At 46.2% G+C, this 18680-nt stretch overlaps 1 protein-coding gene across 1 annotated transcript in view; it reads right to left on the reverse strand.

The window, feature by feature from the left end:
- The window catches only part of LOC119942005 (aldehyde dehydrogenase, mitochondrial), a 30313-nt gene extending 20067 nt beyond the window's left edge, over positions 1–10246 (reverse strand). Inside the window, exon 1 of the mRNA XM_038762646.1 lies at positions 10077–10246. Within this exon, the coding sequence (XP_038618574.1) occupies positions 10077–10208 (132 nt within the window). The 5' untranslated portion in view covers positions 10209–10246. The remainder of the gene's footprint in view (positions 1–10076) is intronic.
- Between the last annotated feature and the right edge of the window lie 8434 nt (positions 10247–18680).

Raw genomic sequence — 18680 nt, forward strand, 5'->3', positions numbered from 1 at the left:
GTGTACATCTGAGTAAGGAACACGGTCTCTACCTTCCAGGGGCTAACAATCTAATGGGGCACGCTGACAAGTCATTCACAAAATGCTAGAGCTGTTGATAACAAAAGAATAATTCAGTAATTAAGTGCAAATGAGTATAGACTGAAAACATGCATGAGCACTAAGGGTGGTTGTTGCATGGATGTGATCTGGGAAGACGGAGCTGAATTGGAGGATGTTTCCCAGAGGAGGTGGGTTTTCAGGTGGACCTCAAAGTTAGTGCAGGCCTGATGGCAGAAGGGAAGGAGGATTTGGAGGAGGGAGTCAGTAACAAGGCACCGTGACAAGTTTAGCAAGCCAAGGTGTCGGCGAGATGAGAGAGCTTAAAGCCATGGGCGGGAATTTCTCCTTAGTGCAGTCACATGTGTCTCTGTGGCTTTTCTCATGCTTCGGTTTTTAAAAAAACTTCCATCTTTTGTGGGCCATAAGGTTCTGATAAACCTACTGAGTGGTTAAAACACATACAGTCTCGGCAACCCAAAGCCAACCCTGGCTCATCTACAGAAAGAGGTCCCAGGGCAGAACAGCACTCAAAAGCAGTGGAGATGCCCCCCACAGATGCTCTTACTGCAAACCTTTTGGGAGGGTGGGGGGGGTGTCACAAATTCAACTGCAACAATATTTCAAATCATATGAAATATGAGCCCCCTCCTTCCCCTCCCCATCCCCCTGCCCTACCTCCTTCCCCTCCCCACAGCACCTGTATATATGTTTGCACAGATTTATTACTCTATTTTACTTGTACATATTTACTTTTCTATTTATTTTATTTTGTTAATATGTGTTGTTTTGTTGTCTGTCTCCCCCTTCTAGACTGTGAGCCCGCTAGTGGGTAGGGACCATCTCTATATGTTACCAACTTGTACTTCCCAAGCGCTTAGTACAGTGCTCTGCACACAGTAAGTGCTCAATACAATTAAATGAATGAATATGAAAAATGCAGCAAGAGAATTATGCAAGGTTTCAGTCTTGCAAAATCCTCAAGGTTCCAGCTTCACCAAAACAAGAAACTCAAATCCTTTCAGATCCAAAAGCTGGTATTTACATGATTATGAAAGCTGAAGTTTTCCCCTCCCACGGTTCTCATAACCAACTCTCAAGGTCCCTTAAATTAATACTGATACAGACCAAATTAAATACAGGAAGTGAAATATTGTAACCCCTGCAGGTTGTAGTTGCTGGGGGCATTCACTGTACATTAAGTTGGGGAAAATTTGAGAGTGTTAAAAAGAAAGTAAACATTGTGGATTTCTTATTTCAGGAGGCTAAATTTGGGATAGAATTTAATGTAATTTGATAGTGGAAAAAGATGTACCCCAAGAGCTGCTTTTCTAACTCCCCAGCTGACAGCTACTTGTTGCTCTAAAAAACTGCACAAGAAAAAATGAAAACTTGGGCTTCCTAAGCTTTCCAAGGGGTCGCTAAACAGCTAAAGAGACTTGTCATAATTATAAATGTGTTATAATTGTGCAGGCCAACAAAAACCGAGGGAGCTAGGCAGATCTTCACTCACCCAGCCCAGACTCAGAAACAGTTATATCATGTCTCATTGAGGGATGGGCTACTAGTTCACCAGTTTAGGTACAAGGAGTGAATACTACTACTAATAATAATTGTGGTATTTGTTCAGCACTTACTATGTGCCAGGCACTGTATAAGCACTGGGATGGATAGAAGCAAATCGGGTTGGACACAGTCTCTGTGCCACGTGGGGCTCACAGTCTTAATCCCCATTTTGCAGATGAGGTAACTGAGGTACAGAGAAGTGCCTTGCCCTAGGTCACACAGCAGACAGGTGGTGGAGGTAGGATTAGAACCCATGACCTTCTGACTCCCAGGCCTGTGCTAGATGGTTTCTCAGGGCATGAGATGTGACAACTGCAGCTCAAGGAGTTTAGGACAGGGAGTGAAGCCAACAAATGATGGATGACCAGTAGGATAAATACTAGGCAGGACGAGCAGTGGCTCCTCCAATTGTTGAAGGCAATGGTGATTACATGGCTCTGGTATCTCCTCCAATTGTTGAGGGCATTAAAGACTGAGGCCCAGTCCTCAGAAGAACACATTTAGAAGCACTGTAGAAATGTGGGGGGACAGTTTCAAAGACAATGGGCTATTACCTCCCCTAGGAATCCTTTCTGCAAGAAATCCCACCATCAAGTGAGATTTCGTCACATTGGGAGCCCCATCTCTCACTTCACAGCCACCGTGCTTCCATCCATCATCAATCGTATTTATTGAGCGCTTACTGTGTGCAGAGCACTGTACTAAGCGCTTGAGAAGTACAAGTTGGCAACAAATAGAGACAGTCCCTACCCAACAGTGGGCTCACAGTCTAAAAGGGGGAGACAGAGAACAAGACCAAACATACTAACAAAATAAAATAGAATAGGTATGTACAAGTAAAATGAATAGAGTAATAAATATGTACAAACATATATACAGGTGCTGTGGGGAAGGGAAGGAGGTAAGATGGGGGGATGGAGAGGGGGACGAGGGGGAGAGGAAGGAAGGGGCTCAGTGTGGGAAGGCCTCCTGGAGGAGGTGAGCTTTCAGTAGGGCCTTGAAGGGAGGAAGAGAGCTAGCTTGGCGGATGGGCAGAGAGAGGGCATTCCAGGCCCGTGGGTCGATGGCGGGACAGGTGAGAACGAGGCACGGTGAGGAGGTTAGCGGCAGAGGAGCGTAGGGTGTGGGCTGGGCTGGAGAAGGAGAGAAGGGAGGTGAGGTAGGAGGGGGCGAGGGGACGGACAGCCTGGAAGCCAAGGGTGAGGAGTTTCTGCCTGATGTGCAGATTGATTGGTAGCCACTGGAGATTTTTGAGAAGGGGAGTAAGTAACATGCCCACAGCGTTTCTAGACAAAGACAATCCGGGCAGCAGCATGAAGTATGGATTGAAGTGGGGAGAGACACGAGGATGGGAGATCAGAGAGAAGGCTGATGCAGTAGTCCAGATGGGATAGGATGAGAGCTTGAATGAGCAGGGTAGCGGTATGGATGGAGAGGAAAGGGAGGATCTTGGCAATGTTGCGGAGCTGAGACCGACAGGTTTTGGTGATGGCTTGGATGTGAGGGGTCTCCTTTGCTTAAGAGTGAAGTATGGAAACACATTTGGGCACAGTGGAAAAAGCACGGGCTTGGGAGTCAGAGGTCATGGGTTTGAATACCAGCTCTGCCACTTGTCAGCTGTGACCTTGGGCAAGCCACTAAAGTTCTGTGCCTCAGTTACCTCATATGTAAAATGGGGATTGACTGTGAGCCCCACGTGGGATAACCTGATCACCTTGTATCCCCCCGAGGGCTTAGAACAGTGCACATAGTAAGCGTTTAACAAGTACCATCATTATTATTAGGCTCTTCTCAGGGCCAGGGACAATGCAGTCAAACACACTATGGAGATCCAGGCAGGGATCACGTCTCCCAACTGCTGTAGTGAATTCTCCCAAGCATTTAGTACAGCACTCTGCATATAGAAAGTGCTCAATAAATACTATCAATTGATTAATTGGCACAAATGGGAGGAATGGTTCCTTCTCTATTTTCTTTAGCGATAGCCAATCCAAACACTGACTCGTTCCACTCTGAACCCTGACTCATTCCAATCCTGAGTCCTATGTGGGACAAAGATTGTATTCTAGCTGATTATCTTGAATCTAGCCTGGTGCTTAACAAAATACCACATTACCCTCTTCATACAAGCCTTCCTTCTCTCCCCACCTTTTTTTTAAAAAAAAAAAAAAAAACAAAACAAACCCCCCACCCCCCCAAACTGCTTACAATACAGTCAAGCACTATTGTAAGTGCTGGAGTAGATACAAGGTAGTTAGATGGGACAGTCCCTGTTCCACACGGGGCTCAGAGTCTAAGTCAGAGGGAGAACAGCTATTTAATCCCATTTTACAGATAAGGAAACAGGCACAGAGATGTTAAGTGATTTGCCCAAGGTCACACAGCAGTCAATTCATAGAACCGGAATTAGAACCCAGGTCCTCTGTCTTCCAGGCTCCTGCTCTTTCCTCTAGGCAGTGGTGGATTCCTATACTTGCAAAAAGCTTCAGAGCTGTGGTACCGCATTCCTGTAATGTTACAATTTATCAAAATTGTGACAATCTCAGATGGTTGACACAGCTATTACACGCCTTCTTAGGAACACATTGGAAAACCTGTTCCTCCACTCGAACACACGCCACAGTACAGAAATCAGCCAACACTGACAGCACTTTACCTCCACCCTCATCTCTCCCTTCTACAACACCCCCCCAACAAACTCAAAACACAATCACCTTCCTGAAAAGCTGGTACAGAAGAAACTAATGATTGGATCTGGACCTAAACATGTTTCCCTCTTAGTTGTTTAGAGACGTAAGAGAAAAAGCAGAGTGGTGGTGGATTCAGCAGCAGCGATGGCAGAATCATTGAGCCCTTGAACTTGGTGTTGGGTCCCCCAAGTCAGACCCCCTCTAAAGCCACCTTACGCAAAAGTCAATGGCACAGCTTTTGAACTCGTGCATGCTATTGACTTTAGGACATCATTCAGAGTTGCCAATTACTTTTCAGGCAGGTATTTATTTTGTGGGATGAAGCTGGAAGTCTAGTACAAGCCCTCAGAACTTCTCTTGGTGGCCCTGAGGGCCAATCTGAGGAAAACTGGCAACTGCTGGGTTCTTGAGGGCATGATTTTACCTGTTCAAAAGTCAGCAAGGATCATTAGAGGTTCCGTAATCTAAGGAGGCCTCTGGCTGTACTAACACAAGAGTTCAGGGGCAGCCCTGGGGCATTCCTCAGGGAGACTGGCTGAGAGCCCCTTCTGAGAAACAGAACAAGGTTAGGGGAAAAAGGCTATCCAGCTGCCATTGGTTTGAATTCTTCAATTCTAGAAAAGAAAACTGCCAAGGAAAACCATAAGATACCTTCCTTCTTTCAGGACTGGGTTAATGGTTAATTAATAAGGGTGTAACTTCGATTTTAAAAAGCAAACTTTGTCTTTCCCTCCCCCATCAACCAATTGGGTATTCATAAAAACAACCCCTGCAAAAAAAACCTCCTAATCCCCTAGTCCAAGAGCGGAGGGCTGACCAGCAAGAGGACATTTGCCCTCTGTTGCCATGCTGTTTCCACAACTTTCTGGCCTCCCACAACTTTCTGGCCTCGTGCCCCCATCAGTTGGCCAAGAGGCAATGCCGCTGCCACCAGACCAGCCCAGCCCAGCTGACCTGGAGCCACTAGAACTCAATTAGCAGCAACCCCAAGGGTTGGGGGACTCCTAGCCTCAGGAGGGGTGTGGCAGGCCTGCAAACCAGCAGACGTTTTCAGACGTGCCACCACAGCTTCTGAGCCCAGAGACACCCCCCAGGTGGACAGGGAGAGATACAGGTGAGAATGACTCCTAACTCCCCCAGGCTTGGGAATAAGCCCAGGAAAGCAGTGCAGCATAATGGACAGAACATAGGGCTGGGAGTCCAAAGGACATGGGTTCCTATCACAGCTCTGCCACTTGTCTGCTGTGACCTTAGGCAAGTCATTTAATTTCTCTGTGCCTCAGTTACCTCATCAATAAGGGGATTCAGATTCTCAGCCCTATGTGAGGCAAGGACTGTGTCCAACCTCATTAGCTTGTACCTACCCCTGCATTTACCACAGTGTCTGGCACAAAGTAATACTTAATACCATTTTTTTTTGTTTTAAAAATGCAGCCTCCGCCTAGCCTTGGCAGCCCTTCAACCCACCAGTTTCTGGGCTGGGCCAGGGAGCTTCAACTCAGCAGGAAGAATGAACTGCAGCAGACAGCAAAGCCCTACTTCCAACCCCCTTATGGCCACCCCCCTCCACCCCCAACAGCTCTCTAGGGTCCCCAAAAATCAGTATGGGCAAAACTGATGGTTTTGCCTCTACAATACCCTTAAGTGGTATTTATGTTAAGATTGTGAGCACCATGTGAGACAGGGACTGTGTCCAACCTGATTAACTTCTATCTACCCCAGTGTTTAGAACAGTGTTTGGCACATAGAAAGTGGTCAACAAGTACCCTATTTACTATTGAGAACTGTATTAAGCACCTGGGAGAGTGTAACAAGAGTTGGAAAACACATTTGCTGCCCACAAGGAGCTTATGGTCTAGAAGGATAAAGCAATGTCACACTCCCACGTTGCTGGTGCCCCTGAAAATGAGTAATTGTAATATGTAAATCCACTGCATTTGAATCAAAATTTATTTTTTGCCAGAAAAGCCTAGGCAAAGACTGAAGATTCTAGTTAAGAGAAGCACTGTCACCACAAGCACAAACTGTTAGGCACCAACTGGAATGCGTGAGATTAAAGGTTGTGGTTTGTTTTTTGTTACCCTCAAGTGGAGCAGCAAGATAACTTATTTCTACCCACAGTCTATGGTTCTTTTGTGTTGCCTTTAGGCAAGTTTTTTTCTAATGTTTACCGAATCCCCACTAAACAATTAAATTGCTTCATTTAAAAAGCTCAGTTCATATCACCAAGCTTTAATGCTGAGTCACAAGTGGACTAGCAACTGGGAAGTTAGGAACTGCACGCAACCCTACTCTGGATGTTTCTCTACCACAGATGATAACTGAATAGTGAAGATGAAAGTCTGTGACTAAAGAATTTACAGCACCTCCTATCTGATCTTCAATTTATGGACCTCAAAATTATAATAATAGTGGTCATTTTAAACCCTGAACTAAGCACTTGGGTAGATAATCAGGTCAGGCAGTCCCTCTCTCAAATGGGTTCACAATCTAAGAACGAGGAGAACAGATTATTAGTAAAATGGGGATTCAATGTCTGCCCTCGCTGCTACTTGGACTGGGAGCCCCATGTGGGATATGGGCTGTGTGACTTGATTAAATCTGTATCTACCCCGATCTTTGAACAGTGCTTGACATGTAACAAATGCATAGTAATAATAATAATAGTTCCATTTACTGAGCTGCCTTAATGCACACATTAATAAATCCTTGATTTCAAGAAGTTGCAGGCTGTACATGTCACTTTCATCACCTTAACTTGATACATAGACTAAAAGAGAAGAGGTCAGGGAAGCCCAACTCCTGTTTTGGCTATAATCTTCAGACAGAAGAAATCCATCGAGCTGTTCCTTAATCAAGGGATCATGACCAAGAGAACAGATTGTACACTAGCCCAGCTCCCACAGAAAGGGAAATTATATTACTCAGAGAAAAATTGGGCTTCCCTCAACTCTTTGGGCCAAGGTTACAGGGTTTGTTATCTCAACCCCCCCCAGAACACAGGAAACCAAAGAGATTTAAAAAGAAAACCAAAAGCCACACACAAAACCTAACCATCTTGATTTTCCAATTCTAAGCTCTCAAAAGAAAAAAAAAAAAAAAGTGAGCCCCATATAGAACAGAGACTTTTCTGACTACCAGTGCTGAAGGGACTGGTTGGCACAGAGTAAATACTTAATACCACCACTATTATTCAATCAACCCAAAAGTGATTTTAATCAAGCATTCCACTGAGCACCTGGGACAGTGCAATTAGCAGATATTCCCTGCCCAAAGTGAGCTTTTAGTCTAGAGAATATGATGACTAGAAAACAAGCTCCACTGATGTGGGGCTCTACAGTATAACTTCGAGGGAGAAAGGGAAGGTGGTCTTTTCAAGAATATAAAAGGCTCAAAGGAGTGTGGGGGCTCTCTTGCCTAGGAAGCAGCGTGGCCCAGAGCAGAGGTCTGGCAATGAAAAGGCTCTGAGTTTTCAGCCCGACTCCTCCGCTCGTCTGCTGGGTGACCTCGGGTAAGTCACTTAACTTCCCTGGGCTTAAGTGGGACACGGACTGTGTCCAGCCTGATTAACTTGTTTCTACCCCAGCATTAAGTACAGTGCTTGGCACACAGCAAGCACTTAAACACCATAAAAAAAGTTCAAGAAGTTGGACGCCAACCAACAAAGCTACAGAAACCCAGCCTGAGGAGCATGCGATTCGGATTTAAATGGTCAGTCCCCAAACCAGACCATTAGCTCGGCCTGAGCTCAGGGAAACTTGAGGTGTTTAGGAAAACCTAAAGGCCACTTGGACACGTCAGGGCCCCGGGAAACCGTGAGCAGCCTTCCAGGACGGTCCCGAAGAAGGAGACATGGCTGCCACAAAGGACGGGCCAAGCAGGAACTGGGATGTCCAAGCGATCTATCCCGGTCAATGCCCCAGAGGCCTTCTAACTGCTTTTTCATTTAGGGAGTGGCTACAGGCTCCTCAACTGTTTCCCGGGGAAGGCTGGGGAAACTGAGGGCGAGGAGGGATTAATTACCGGCCTCGAGGCTGCCGGTCCCTGCTGCAGACTGCCCAGTCGGGGAGTGACCATTCAATTCATTCAATCGCATTTACTGAGCACTTACTGGGTGCAGAGCACTGGACTAAGCGCTTGGAAAATACAGTTCGGCAACAGATAAGAGACAGTCCCTACCCAACAACGGACTCGCAGTCTAGGAGGGGGAGACGGACAACAAAACAAGTAGACAGGTGTCGATACCATCAAAATAGATAAATAGAATTATAGCTACATACACATCATTAACAAAATAGAGTGATAAATATGTACAAATATACACAAGTGCCGTGGGGAGGAGAAGCAGTGTCCGGGCCTGACACCCCGGAGGCTCAGGGAGGACGGACTCCAGGAGGGAGGGGAGGATTCAGTCATTCATTCAATCGTATAAATTGAGCACTTAGGGCTCGGGAATCCTCGGGAAGCAAAGGTCGGGAGGGACCCATTCATTCAATCGTATTTATTGAGCGCTTACTGTGTGCAGAGCACTGTACTGAACGCTTGGGAAGTACAAGTTGGCAACATCTAGAGACGGTCCCTACCCAACAGCGGGCTCAAAGTCTAGGAGGGGGAGACAGACAACAAAACATATTAACAAAATAAAATAAATATAATAAATATGTACAGAGTAATAAATATGTACAAATATATACATATATGCAGGTGCTGTGGGGAGGGGAAGGAGGGAAGGCGAGGGGGATAGGAATAATAAATCAATCGTATTTATTGAGCACTTACTGTGTGCAGAGCATTGTACTAAGCACTTGGGAAGTGTAAGTTGGCAACATATAGAGACGGTCCCTACCCAACAGTGGACTCACAGTCTAGAAGGGGGAGACAGAGAACAAAACAAAATATATTAACAAAATAAAATAGAATAGATATGTACAAGTAAAAATACTAATGATGGCATTTATTAGGCACTTACTACGTGCAAAGCACTGTGTGACTTTAGGCAAGTCACTTAACTTCTCTGGGCCTCAGTGACCTCATCTGTAAAGATGGGGATGAAGACTGTGAGCCCGTGGGACAACCTGATCACCTTGTAATCTCCCCAGCGCTTAGAGAAGCAGTGTGGCTCAGTGGAAAGAGCCCGGGCTTTGGAGTCAGGGGTCATGAGTTCAAACCCCAGCTCTGCCAATTGTCAGCTGTGTGACTTTGGGCAAGTTACTTGCAGCGTGGCTCAGTGGAAAGAGCCCGGACTTTGGAGTCAGGGGTCATGGGTTCAAATTCCGGCTCCGCCACTTGTCAGCTGTGTGACTTTGGGCAAGTCACTTCACTTCTCTAGGCCTCAGTTCCCTTGTCTGTAAAACGGGGATTAAGACTGTGAGCCCCCCGTGGGACAACCTGATCACCTTGTATCTCCCCAGCGCTTAGAACAGTGCTTATAGTAAGCACTTAACAAATGCCATTATTAGAATAGTGCTTTGCACGTAGTAAGCGCCTAATAAATACCATCATCGTTCTAAGGGCTGGGGAGGTTACAAGGTGATCAGGCTGTCCCACGGGGAGCTCACAGACTTTATCCCCATTTTCCAGATGAGGGCATTGAGGTGCAGAGAAGTGAAGTGAGTCGCCCACAGTCACACAGCCGACAAGTGGCGGGGCCGGGATTCGAACCCAGGACCTCCGACTCCGGAGCCCGGGCTGTTTTCCACCCACCGAGCCAGGCTGCCTGACCCGCCCCAGGGCAAGTGGGGGTGGGGGGAGAGGTCAGAGGTCAGCGGGGGGGGGGCTCACCTGGTTGTAGAGGACGTCGGGCTGCCGGTTGGGGGTGGGGAGGGCGGCGGCCGTCAGGGAGCGGTGAGGGGCGAGGCGGGGCCGCAGCCCGCGGGGCCACAGCCTGCGGCTCAGCGCCGCGGCGCGCAGCATGATCGCTCACCCACCGGGACGGAGGAACGCGGGAGGCGGTGGGGGACACGCTCCGGAGCCGAAGCGACCCGCCCACTGACCGGCCGAGCCGACTGGCGGCCAAGAAATAGCGGGACCCGGGGGGCGGGGCCTCGTTCCCATCGCCCCGCCCACTCCCACACCGCAGCCAATAGGGAGAGCCGGGGCGGGGCCTCGCTCCCATCGCCCCGCCCACTCCGATCCCGCAGCCAATAGGAAGGGGGCGGGGCGGGGTCAAATTACCATCGCCCCGCCCACTTCGGCACCGCAGCCACTAGGACGGGGGGCGCCGCTCTCATCGCCCCGCCCACTCCGACCCCGCAGCCAATAGGAAGAGCCGGGGCGGGGCCTCTCTCCCATAGCCCCGCCCACTCGGACCCCGCAGCCAATAGGAAGGGGAGGGGCGGGGGGGTCTCATTACAATCGCCCCGCCCACTTCGGCACCGCAGCCACTAGGACGGGGAGGGGCGCTGCTCCCATCGCCCCGCCCACTCCGACACCGCAGCCAATAGGAAGGGCCGGGGTGGGGTCTCATTATAATCGCCCCGCCCACTCCGGCACCGCAGCCACCGGGAAGGGGAGGGGCGCCGCTCCCATCACCCCGCCCACTCCGACCCCTCAGCCAATAGGAAGGGCCGGGGCGGGGCCTCTCTCCCGTCGCTCCGCCCCTCAGCCCATAGGAAGGGGAGTGGCGGGGTCTCATTATCATCGCCCCGCCCACTCAGACCCCGCAGCCAATAGGAAGGGGAGAGGCGGGGGTTCGATTTATTTTATTTTATTAGTATGTTTGGTTCAGCGTGGCTCGGTGGAAAGAGCCCGGGCTTTGGAGCCAGAGGTCATGGGTTCGAATCCCTGACTCCGCCCCATGTCAGCTGTGTGACCTCGGGCAAGCCACTTAACTTCTCTGTGCCTCAGTTCCCTCACCTGGAAAATGTGGGGATTAAGACTGTGAGCCCCACGTGGGACAACTTGATAACCTCGTATCTACCCCAGAATTTAGAACAGTGCTTGGCACATAGAAGCGCTTAACAGATACCATTTAAAAATAATAATAATTATGGTATCTGTTAAGTGTTTACTGGGTGCAGAGCACTGTACTAAGCACTTGGGAGAATACAGTAGAGCAATAAGTAGGCACATTTGCGCCCCACAATAGTAATTATGGCATTTGTTAAGTTTCGAGCCATGCTTGGAAAGAACCGACTCATCTTCCCAGGAGAGAAGGTCCTCCTTGCGTGGTCTGGTGGTCCGTCTTCAAGCTCAATGGCCAGTCAAGTCCAAGAGGGTTTGAGCCGAGAGTCAGCTAAGAGGCTGAGGTTCGTGCCTGGGATTGTCTACGTCGACGGTAGAGTTCGTCCACCTCCGATCCACTTCCCCTGAATGAGACCAGTCTGTGGCCCAGTCTGTGCCGGCAACAGCGCGTGGTTGTTAGAGTGCAGTCGCCATTGTCTCATACAAGAAGTGGTCTTCGGCCCCACCCTTTCCAGCCCCTCCTCAAATCCCGGCATTCCGGCTGGGTCGGTTGGATCCTACCACCCTCCCAGGCCCTTAGAAGCAGCAGTGACCGCTAAGGCTTGGTGGTGGGCTCTTGCTGGCCGCCAAGTGAAACCTCTATGTAATCGGTCAGTCAATCAATGGCAGAACACTGTCCTAAGCCCTTGGGAGAGTAAGCTACAACACAGTCGGTAGACATGCTCCCTGTCCAACAGGAGTTTACCGTCTAGAGGGGGAGACGGACATTAAAATCAATTAAGGGTAAAGTTCAAAGTGCGTAAGTGACACCGAAGGGAGAGGGAGGGGGCAGAGAAGATGAAGGCTTAATTGGGTAGCACCTCTTGGTTGAGGATGTGATTTTAAAAAGGCTTTGGAAGTAGGAAAAGTGGTGGTCTGTGTGGATGTATAATAATCGTATTAATAATTGTGGTATCTGTTAAACGCTTCCCCACAGCACCTGTATATATGTATATATGTTTGTACATATTTATTACTCTATTTTACTTGTACATATCTATTCTATTTATTTTATTTTGTTAGTATGTTTGGTTTTGTTCTCTGTCTCCCCCTTGTAGACTGTGAGCCCACTGTTGGGTAGGGACTGTCTCTATATGTTGCCGACTTGTACTTCCCAAGCGCTTAGTGCAGTGCTCTGCACACAGTAAGCGCTCAATAAATACGATTGATTGATCGATTGATTGATTAAGCATTTACTGGGTGCAGAGCACTGTACTAAGCACTTGGGAGAATACAATACAACAATAAACAGACCCATTCCCTGCCCACGATAATTATGGCATTTGTTAAGCGCTTATTGTGTGCAGAGCACTGTACTAAGCACTTAGGAGAATAAAATACAACAATAAGCAGACACATTTGCTGCCCACAATAATAACTATGGCATTTGTTAAGCACGTACTATGTGCCATTCGCTGCACTAAGCATTAGACACAACGAGCTTACAGTCTAAAGGGGGAAAACAGACTTTAATATAAATGAGTTACAGAGCAGCACAGCGTAGCGGATAGAGCACGGGTCTGGGAGTGAAAAGTACTTTGGCTCTAATTCCAGCTCCGCCACTTGTCTGCTGTGACCTTAGGCAAGTCACTTCACTTCTCTGGGCCTCAGTTACCTCATTGGGAAAATGGGAATTGAGACTGTGAGCCCTACGTGGGATAGCGCTTACTGTGTGCAGAGCACTGTACTAAGCGCTTGGGAAGTACAAGTTGGCAACATAGACAAGTCCCTACCCAAATGCAGATCGAAAAGTTTGAAGGTTCCCAGAAGAGCATACATATGGAAAAATAACTGCTCCTGTATATATGTTTGTACATATTTATTACTCTATTAATTTTATTTATGCATATTTATTCTATTTATTTTATTTTGTTAATTTGTTTTGTTCTCTGTCTCCCCCTTCTAGACTGTGAGCCCACTGTTGGGTAGGGACCGTCTCTATCTGTTGCCAACTTGTACTTCCCAAGCGCTTAGTACAGTGCTCTGCACACAGTAAGCGCTCAATAAATACCATGGAATGAATGAATGAATAGCGACTGTGTCCAACCCAATTTGCTTGTATCCACCCCAGGGCTGAGTAAAGTGCCTGGCACATAGTGCTTGATAAATTATTATCATTAAGTGCTGTGGGACTGGGACAGAGGATGAATAAAGGGAGCGAGTGAGGGTTAGTGCTCAATAAATAAGACTGGAGTGAGAATTTGTGGGGATCTATGCTAATACAGCTTTATGTATACATATATATATATGTACATGTATATGTACAGTATTATATATAGATTTCTTAAATATGTGTAGACTGTATGTGCAAGTGACCAACTGTACCTAAACATACAGAAGCTTGTGTCTGTTTCAAAGTCCAGGGGCTGGGGGTCTTAGTGGGCCTATGGAGGGTTGTGCTCTTCGGATAGTGTATTTTGTTGCAAGTTTTCAATGAAAAGTACACATTCCTGCAGGTTTTCTATGTACTGGGGAGATTTTACTGTTTCAAAGCGAATGTGCTTCAAACTCTGTACCTCTGCTGTTTATGCCCTAGGCTCTTTGTCCCTAAAGTCTATTGCCTCCTGTGACTCAAGATCACGCTAATATTTAATAATTATAACATGCACCCAGGCTTGTGAAACTCAGCTGTGTGTACTTTTTTTATACAGCGATGGAGAGTTAATACTCACCTCTATAAACCCGCAAAACCAGGTGAGTCGAATGAGTCAACGCGGAGAACAGAAGAACCCAGCCTATTCCCAGGGATCCTCAGGTGGGATCCAATAATGGTCAAGATAAGTGCTTAGAGCAAGCAAATTGAGTCAATCACCTCTCCAAGCAGCTGCTCAAAATGACCTGAAAAAAAGTGACAATACCTTCAATTTTAGAATGCTTTTATCCTTCCAAAGCGCTTTCACATCACATCTTGTTTTATCCTCACAACAACTTCCCTGTGAGGTGAGGAGAGGCAGGCCTTGTCTCCATTTTACAGAGGAGGAAATGGAGACACAGAGAGGGTAAGTGACTTTCTGAGATCACACAGCAGGCTAGGAGCAGAGCTGGCACTCTCCATCCATATTTATTGAGTACTTACTAAGAGCACTGTACTAAGTACTTGGGAGGGTACAATAAAACAGAGTTGGTAGATGAACGCCCTGCCCACAGAGAGATTACAGTCTAGAAGTACTCAAGTCCTCTGATTTGCAGGCTCATGTCCTTCCCATGAAACCATGCTGGGTCCCATCTCTTTCTTTCCTCACTGTGAGTTTTAGAAGCAATATGATAGATTTTGGTTGGTGATTATTGTTATCATTATTATTATTATTATTATGGTATTTGTTAAGCGCTTACTATGTGCCAAGCACTGTTCTGAAACACTGGGTCAGATACAAGTTAATCAGGTTGGACACAGTCCGTGTCCCACATGGGGTTCACATTCATAATCATCATCATCAATCGTATTTATTGAGCGCTTACTGTGTGCAGAGCACTGTACTAAGCGCTTGGGAAGTACAAATTGGTAACATATAGAGACAGTCCCTACCCAACAGTGGGCTCACAGTCTAAAAGGGGGAGACAAAACCAAACATACTAACAAAAGAAAATAAATAGAATAGATATGTACAAGTAAAATAAATAGAGTAATAAATATGTACAACATATATACATATATACAGGTGCTGTGGAGAAGGGAAGGAGGTAAGATGGAGGGGGATTCATAATCCCTATTATACAGATAAGGTAGCTGAGGCCCAGTGAAGTGACTTGCCCAAGGTCACACAGCAGACCTGTGGTAGCGCCGGGATTAGAACCCACAATAGTGTGCCAAGTGTCCCTTCAGCAATGTCTCCCCTGCAGGAAAGTAGTAACCAATATTTTGTATTTGCAAATCTTTCTCAATGTCCCTCAGAAACTTCCCAAGCGCTTAGTACAGTGCTCTGCACACAGTAAGTGCTCAATAAATACAATTGATTGATTGATTGGAAACCCAGCAGAGGGGCTGCTGGAGGGACAACACGACCATGAGAGTGGGCAGGCCACAGGGTCTATACTTTTGTTGCACTTTCTAAAGCACTTACTACAGTGTAAGGCACCAAATAGGGGCTCATTAAATGTCATAACTACTACTAATACTACTGCATAATCAATCAATCGTATTTATTGAGCGCTTACTGTGTGCAAGGCACTGTACTAAGCGCTTAATGGTGCTGGGATAATGTATGCCTAAAAAGCAGTGGGTTGAACTCTATCATCCTTAGGTGATAGTGAACTTTTGCGGGGGAAAAGGGGAATGGACAGGAATGTGACTTTCTAGCTATCAGTGGTATTTTTTGAGCACTTATATTTTCATGGTATTTGCTAAACGCTATGTGTCAAACACTGTTCTAAGTGCTGGAGTAGGTACAAATTAATTAGGTCAGAAACAGTCCCTATCCCACATGGGGTTCATAGTTTAAGTAATAATAATAATAATTGTGGTATTTGTTAAACACTTATGTGCTAAGCACTGTAATAAGTATGAGGGTATATTAATTCATTCATTCAATCGTATTTATTGAGCGCTTACTGTGTGCAAAGCACTGTACTAAGCGCTTAATGGTGCTGGGATAATGTATGCCTAAAAAGCAGTGGGTTGAACTCTATCGTCCTTAGGTGATAGTGAACTTTTGGGGGGGAAAAGGGGAATGGACAGGAATGTGACTTTCTAGCTATCAGTGGTATTTTTTGAGCACTTACATTTTCATGGTGTTTGTTAAACGCTATGTGTCAAACACTGTTCTAAGTGCTGGAGTAGGTACAAATTAATTAGGTCAGAAACAGTCCCTATCCCACATGGGTTTCATAGTTTAAGTAATAATAATAGTAATTGTGGTATTTGTTAAACACTTATTATGTGCCAAGCACTGTAATAAGTATGAGGGTATATTAATTCATTCATTCAATCGCATTTATTGAGCGCTTACTGTGTGCAAAGCACTGTACTAAGTGCTTAATGGTGCTGGGATAATGTATGCCTAAAAAGCAGTGGGTTGAACTCTATCGTCCTTAGGTGATAGTGAACTTTTGGGGGGGAAAAGGGGAATGGACAGGAATGTGACTTTCTAGCTATCAATGGTATTTTTTGAGCACTTATATTTTCATGGTATTTGTTAAACGCTATGTGTCAAACACTGTTCTAAGTGCTGGAGTAGGTACAAATTAATTAGGTCAGAAACAGTCCCTATCCCACATGGGGTTCATCGTTTAAGTAATAATAATAATAATTGTGGTATTTGTTAAACACTTATTATGTGCCAAGCACTGTAATAAGTATGAGGGTATAATAATTCATTCATTCAATCGCATTTATTGAGCGCTTACTGTGTGCAAAGCACTGTACTAAGCGCTTAATGGTGCTGGGATAATGTATGCCTAAAAAGCAGTGGGTTGAACTCTATCGTCCTTAGGTGATAGTGAACTTTTGGGTGGGAAAAGGGGAATGGACAGGAATGTGACTTTCTAGCTATCAGTGGTATTTTTTGAGCACTTATATTTTCATGGTATTTGTTAAACGCTATGTGTCAAACACTGTTCTAAGTGCTGGAGTAGGTACAAATTAATTAGGTCAGAAACAGTCCCTATCCCACATGGGTTTCATAGTTTAAGTAATAATAATAGTAATTGTGGTATTTGTTAAACACTTATTATGTGCCAAGCACTGTAATAAGTATGAGGGTATATTAATTCATTCATTCAATCGTATTTATTGAGTGCTTACTGTGTGCAGAGCACTGTACTAAGCACTTGGGAAGTATAAGTTGGCAACATATAGAGACGGTCCCTACCCAACAGTGGGCTCACAGTCTAGAAGATACAAGGTAATTGGGTTGAACAAAATCCCTGTCCCACAAAAGGCTCCCAGTCTTAAACCCCATTTTACAGATGATAAGGTAACTGAGGCACAGAGAAATTAAGTGACTTGCCTGAGGTCACACAGCAGACAAGTCGCAGAGCCAGGATTAAAACCCAGGTACTTCTGACTCCCAAGCCTGTGCTCTATCCACTAAGCCACGCTCAGTGGATAGAGGGAGAACAAGTATTTAATCCCCTTTCTATGGTTGAGGAAACTGAGGCACTGAGATGTTAAGTAAATTGCCCAAGGTCACACAGCAGGCAAGTGGTGGAGCTGGGATTAGAAACCAGTTCCTTCTGATTCCCAGGCCTGTGCTCTCTCCATTAGGCTATCAATCAATCAATCGTATTTATTGAGCACTTACTGTGTGCAGAGCACTGTACTAAGCGCTTGGGAAGTACAAGTTGGCAACATATAGAGACAGTCCCTACCCTACAGTGGGCTCACAGTCTAAAAGAATAATAATGATGATGGCATTTATTAAGCGCTTACTATGTGCAGAGCACTGTTCTAAGTGCTGGGAGGTTACAAGGTGATCAGGTTGTCCCACGAGGGGCTCACAGTCTTAATCACCGTTTTACAGATGAGATAACTGAGGCCCAGAGAAGTGAAGTGACTTGCCCAAAGTCACACAGCTGACAAGGGGCAGAGCCAGGATTTGAACCCATGACCTCTGACTCCAAAGCCCAGGCTCTTTCCACTGAGCCACGCTGCTTCTCAGAGCCATGCTGCTTCTCAGGCTATGCAACACTTATTGTGTGCAGAGCACTGTGCTAATTATTATTATTATTATTATTATTATTATTATTATTATTATTGTATTTGTTAAGCACTTACTATATGCCAAACACTATTCTAAGCACTGGAGTAGATACAAGGTAGTCAGGCTGTCCCACGTGGGGCTCACAGTCTTAATCCCCATTTTATAGATGAGGTAAGTGAGGCCCAGAGAAGTGAAGTGACTTGCCCAAAGTCACACAGCAGACAAGTGGTGGAGCCGGGATTAGAACCCATGACTTTCTGACCCCCAGGCCGAGGCTCTATCCATTACGCCATGCTGCTTCTCTAAGCCCTTGGGAGTCTATTCAATTTCTTTGAAGGTAAAGTTAATTTTCAGAGGTTTTTCCTATGGAGACGATATCTTCTTGGAGCAACGGGACTATAGTTCCCAAGGGAAAATTCTTGAAAATTACTTTCAATCAAGGGAAAATCCCACAGAACACCCTGCTACGTTACTCTCTAGTCCCTGCTTCCTTCCCAGTCTAATTTAGATAATAATAGACAATAATGATAGCATTTATTAAGCGCTTCCTATGTGCAAAGCACTGTTCTAAGCACTGGGGAAGTTAACAGGGTGATCAGATTGTCCCACGGGGGGCTCACAGTCTTCATCCCCATTTTACAGATGAGGTAACTGAGGCCCAGAGAAGTAAAGTGACTTGCCCAAAGTCACAGAGCTGACAAGTGGTGGAGATTTGAAGCAGCGTGGCTCAGTGGAAAGAGCGCGGGCTTTGGAGTCAGAGGTCATGGGTTCAAATCCCGGCTCCGCCAATTGTCAGCTGTGTGAC

The sequence above is a fragment of the Tachyglossus aculeatus genome, chromosome 21 (assembly GCF_015852505.1).
Source record: "Tachyglossus aculeatus isolate mTacAcu1 chromosome 21, mTacAcu1.pri, whole genome shotgun sequence".
Classification (NCBI taxonomy): Eukaryota; Metazoa; Chordata; class Mammalia; order Monotremata; family Tachyglossidae; genus Tachyglossus; species Tachyglossus aculeatus.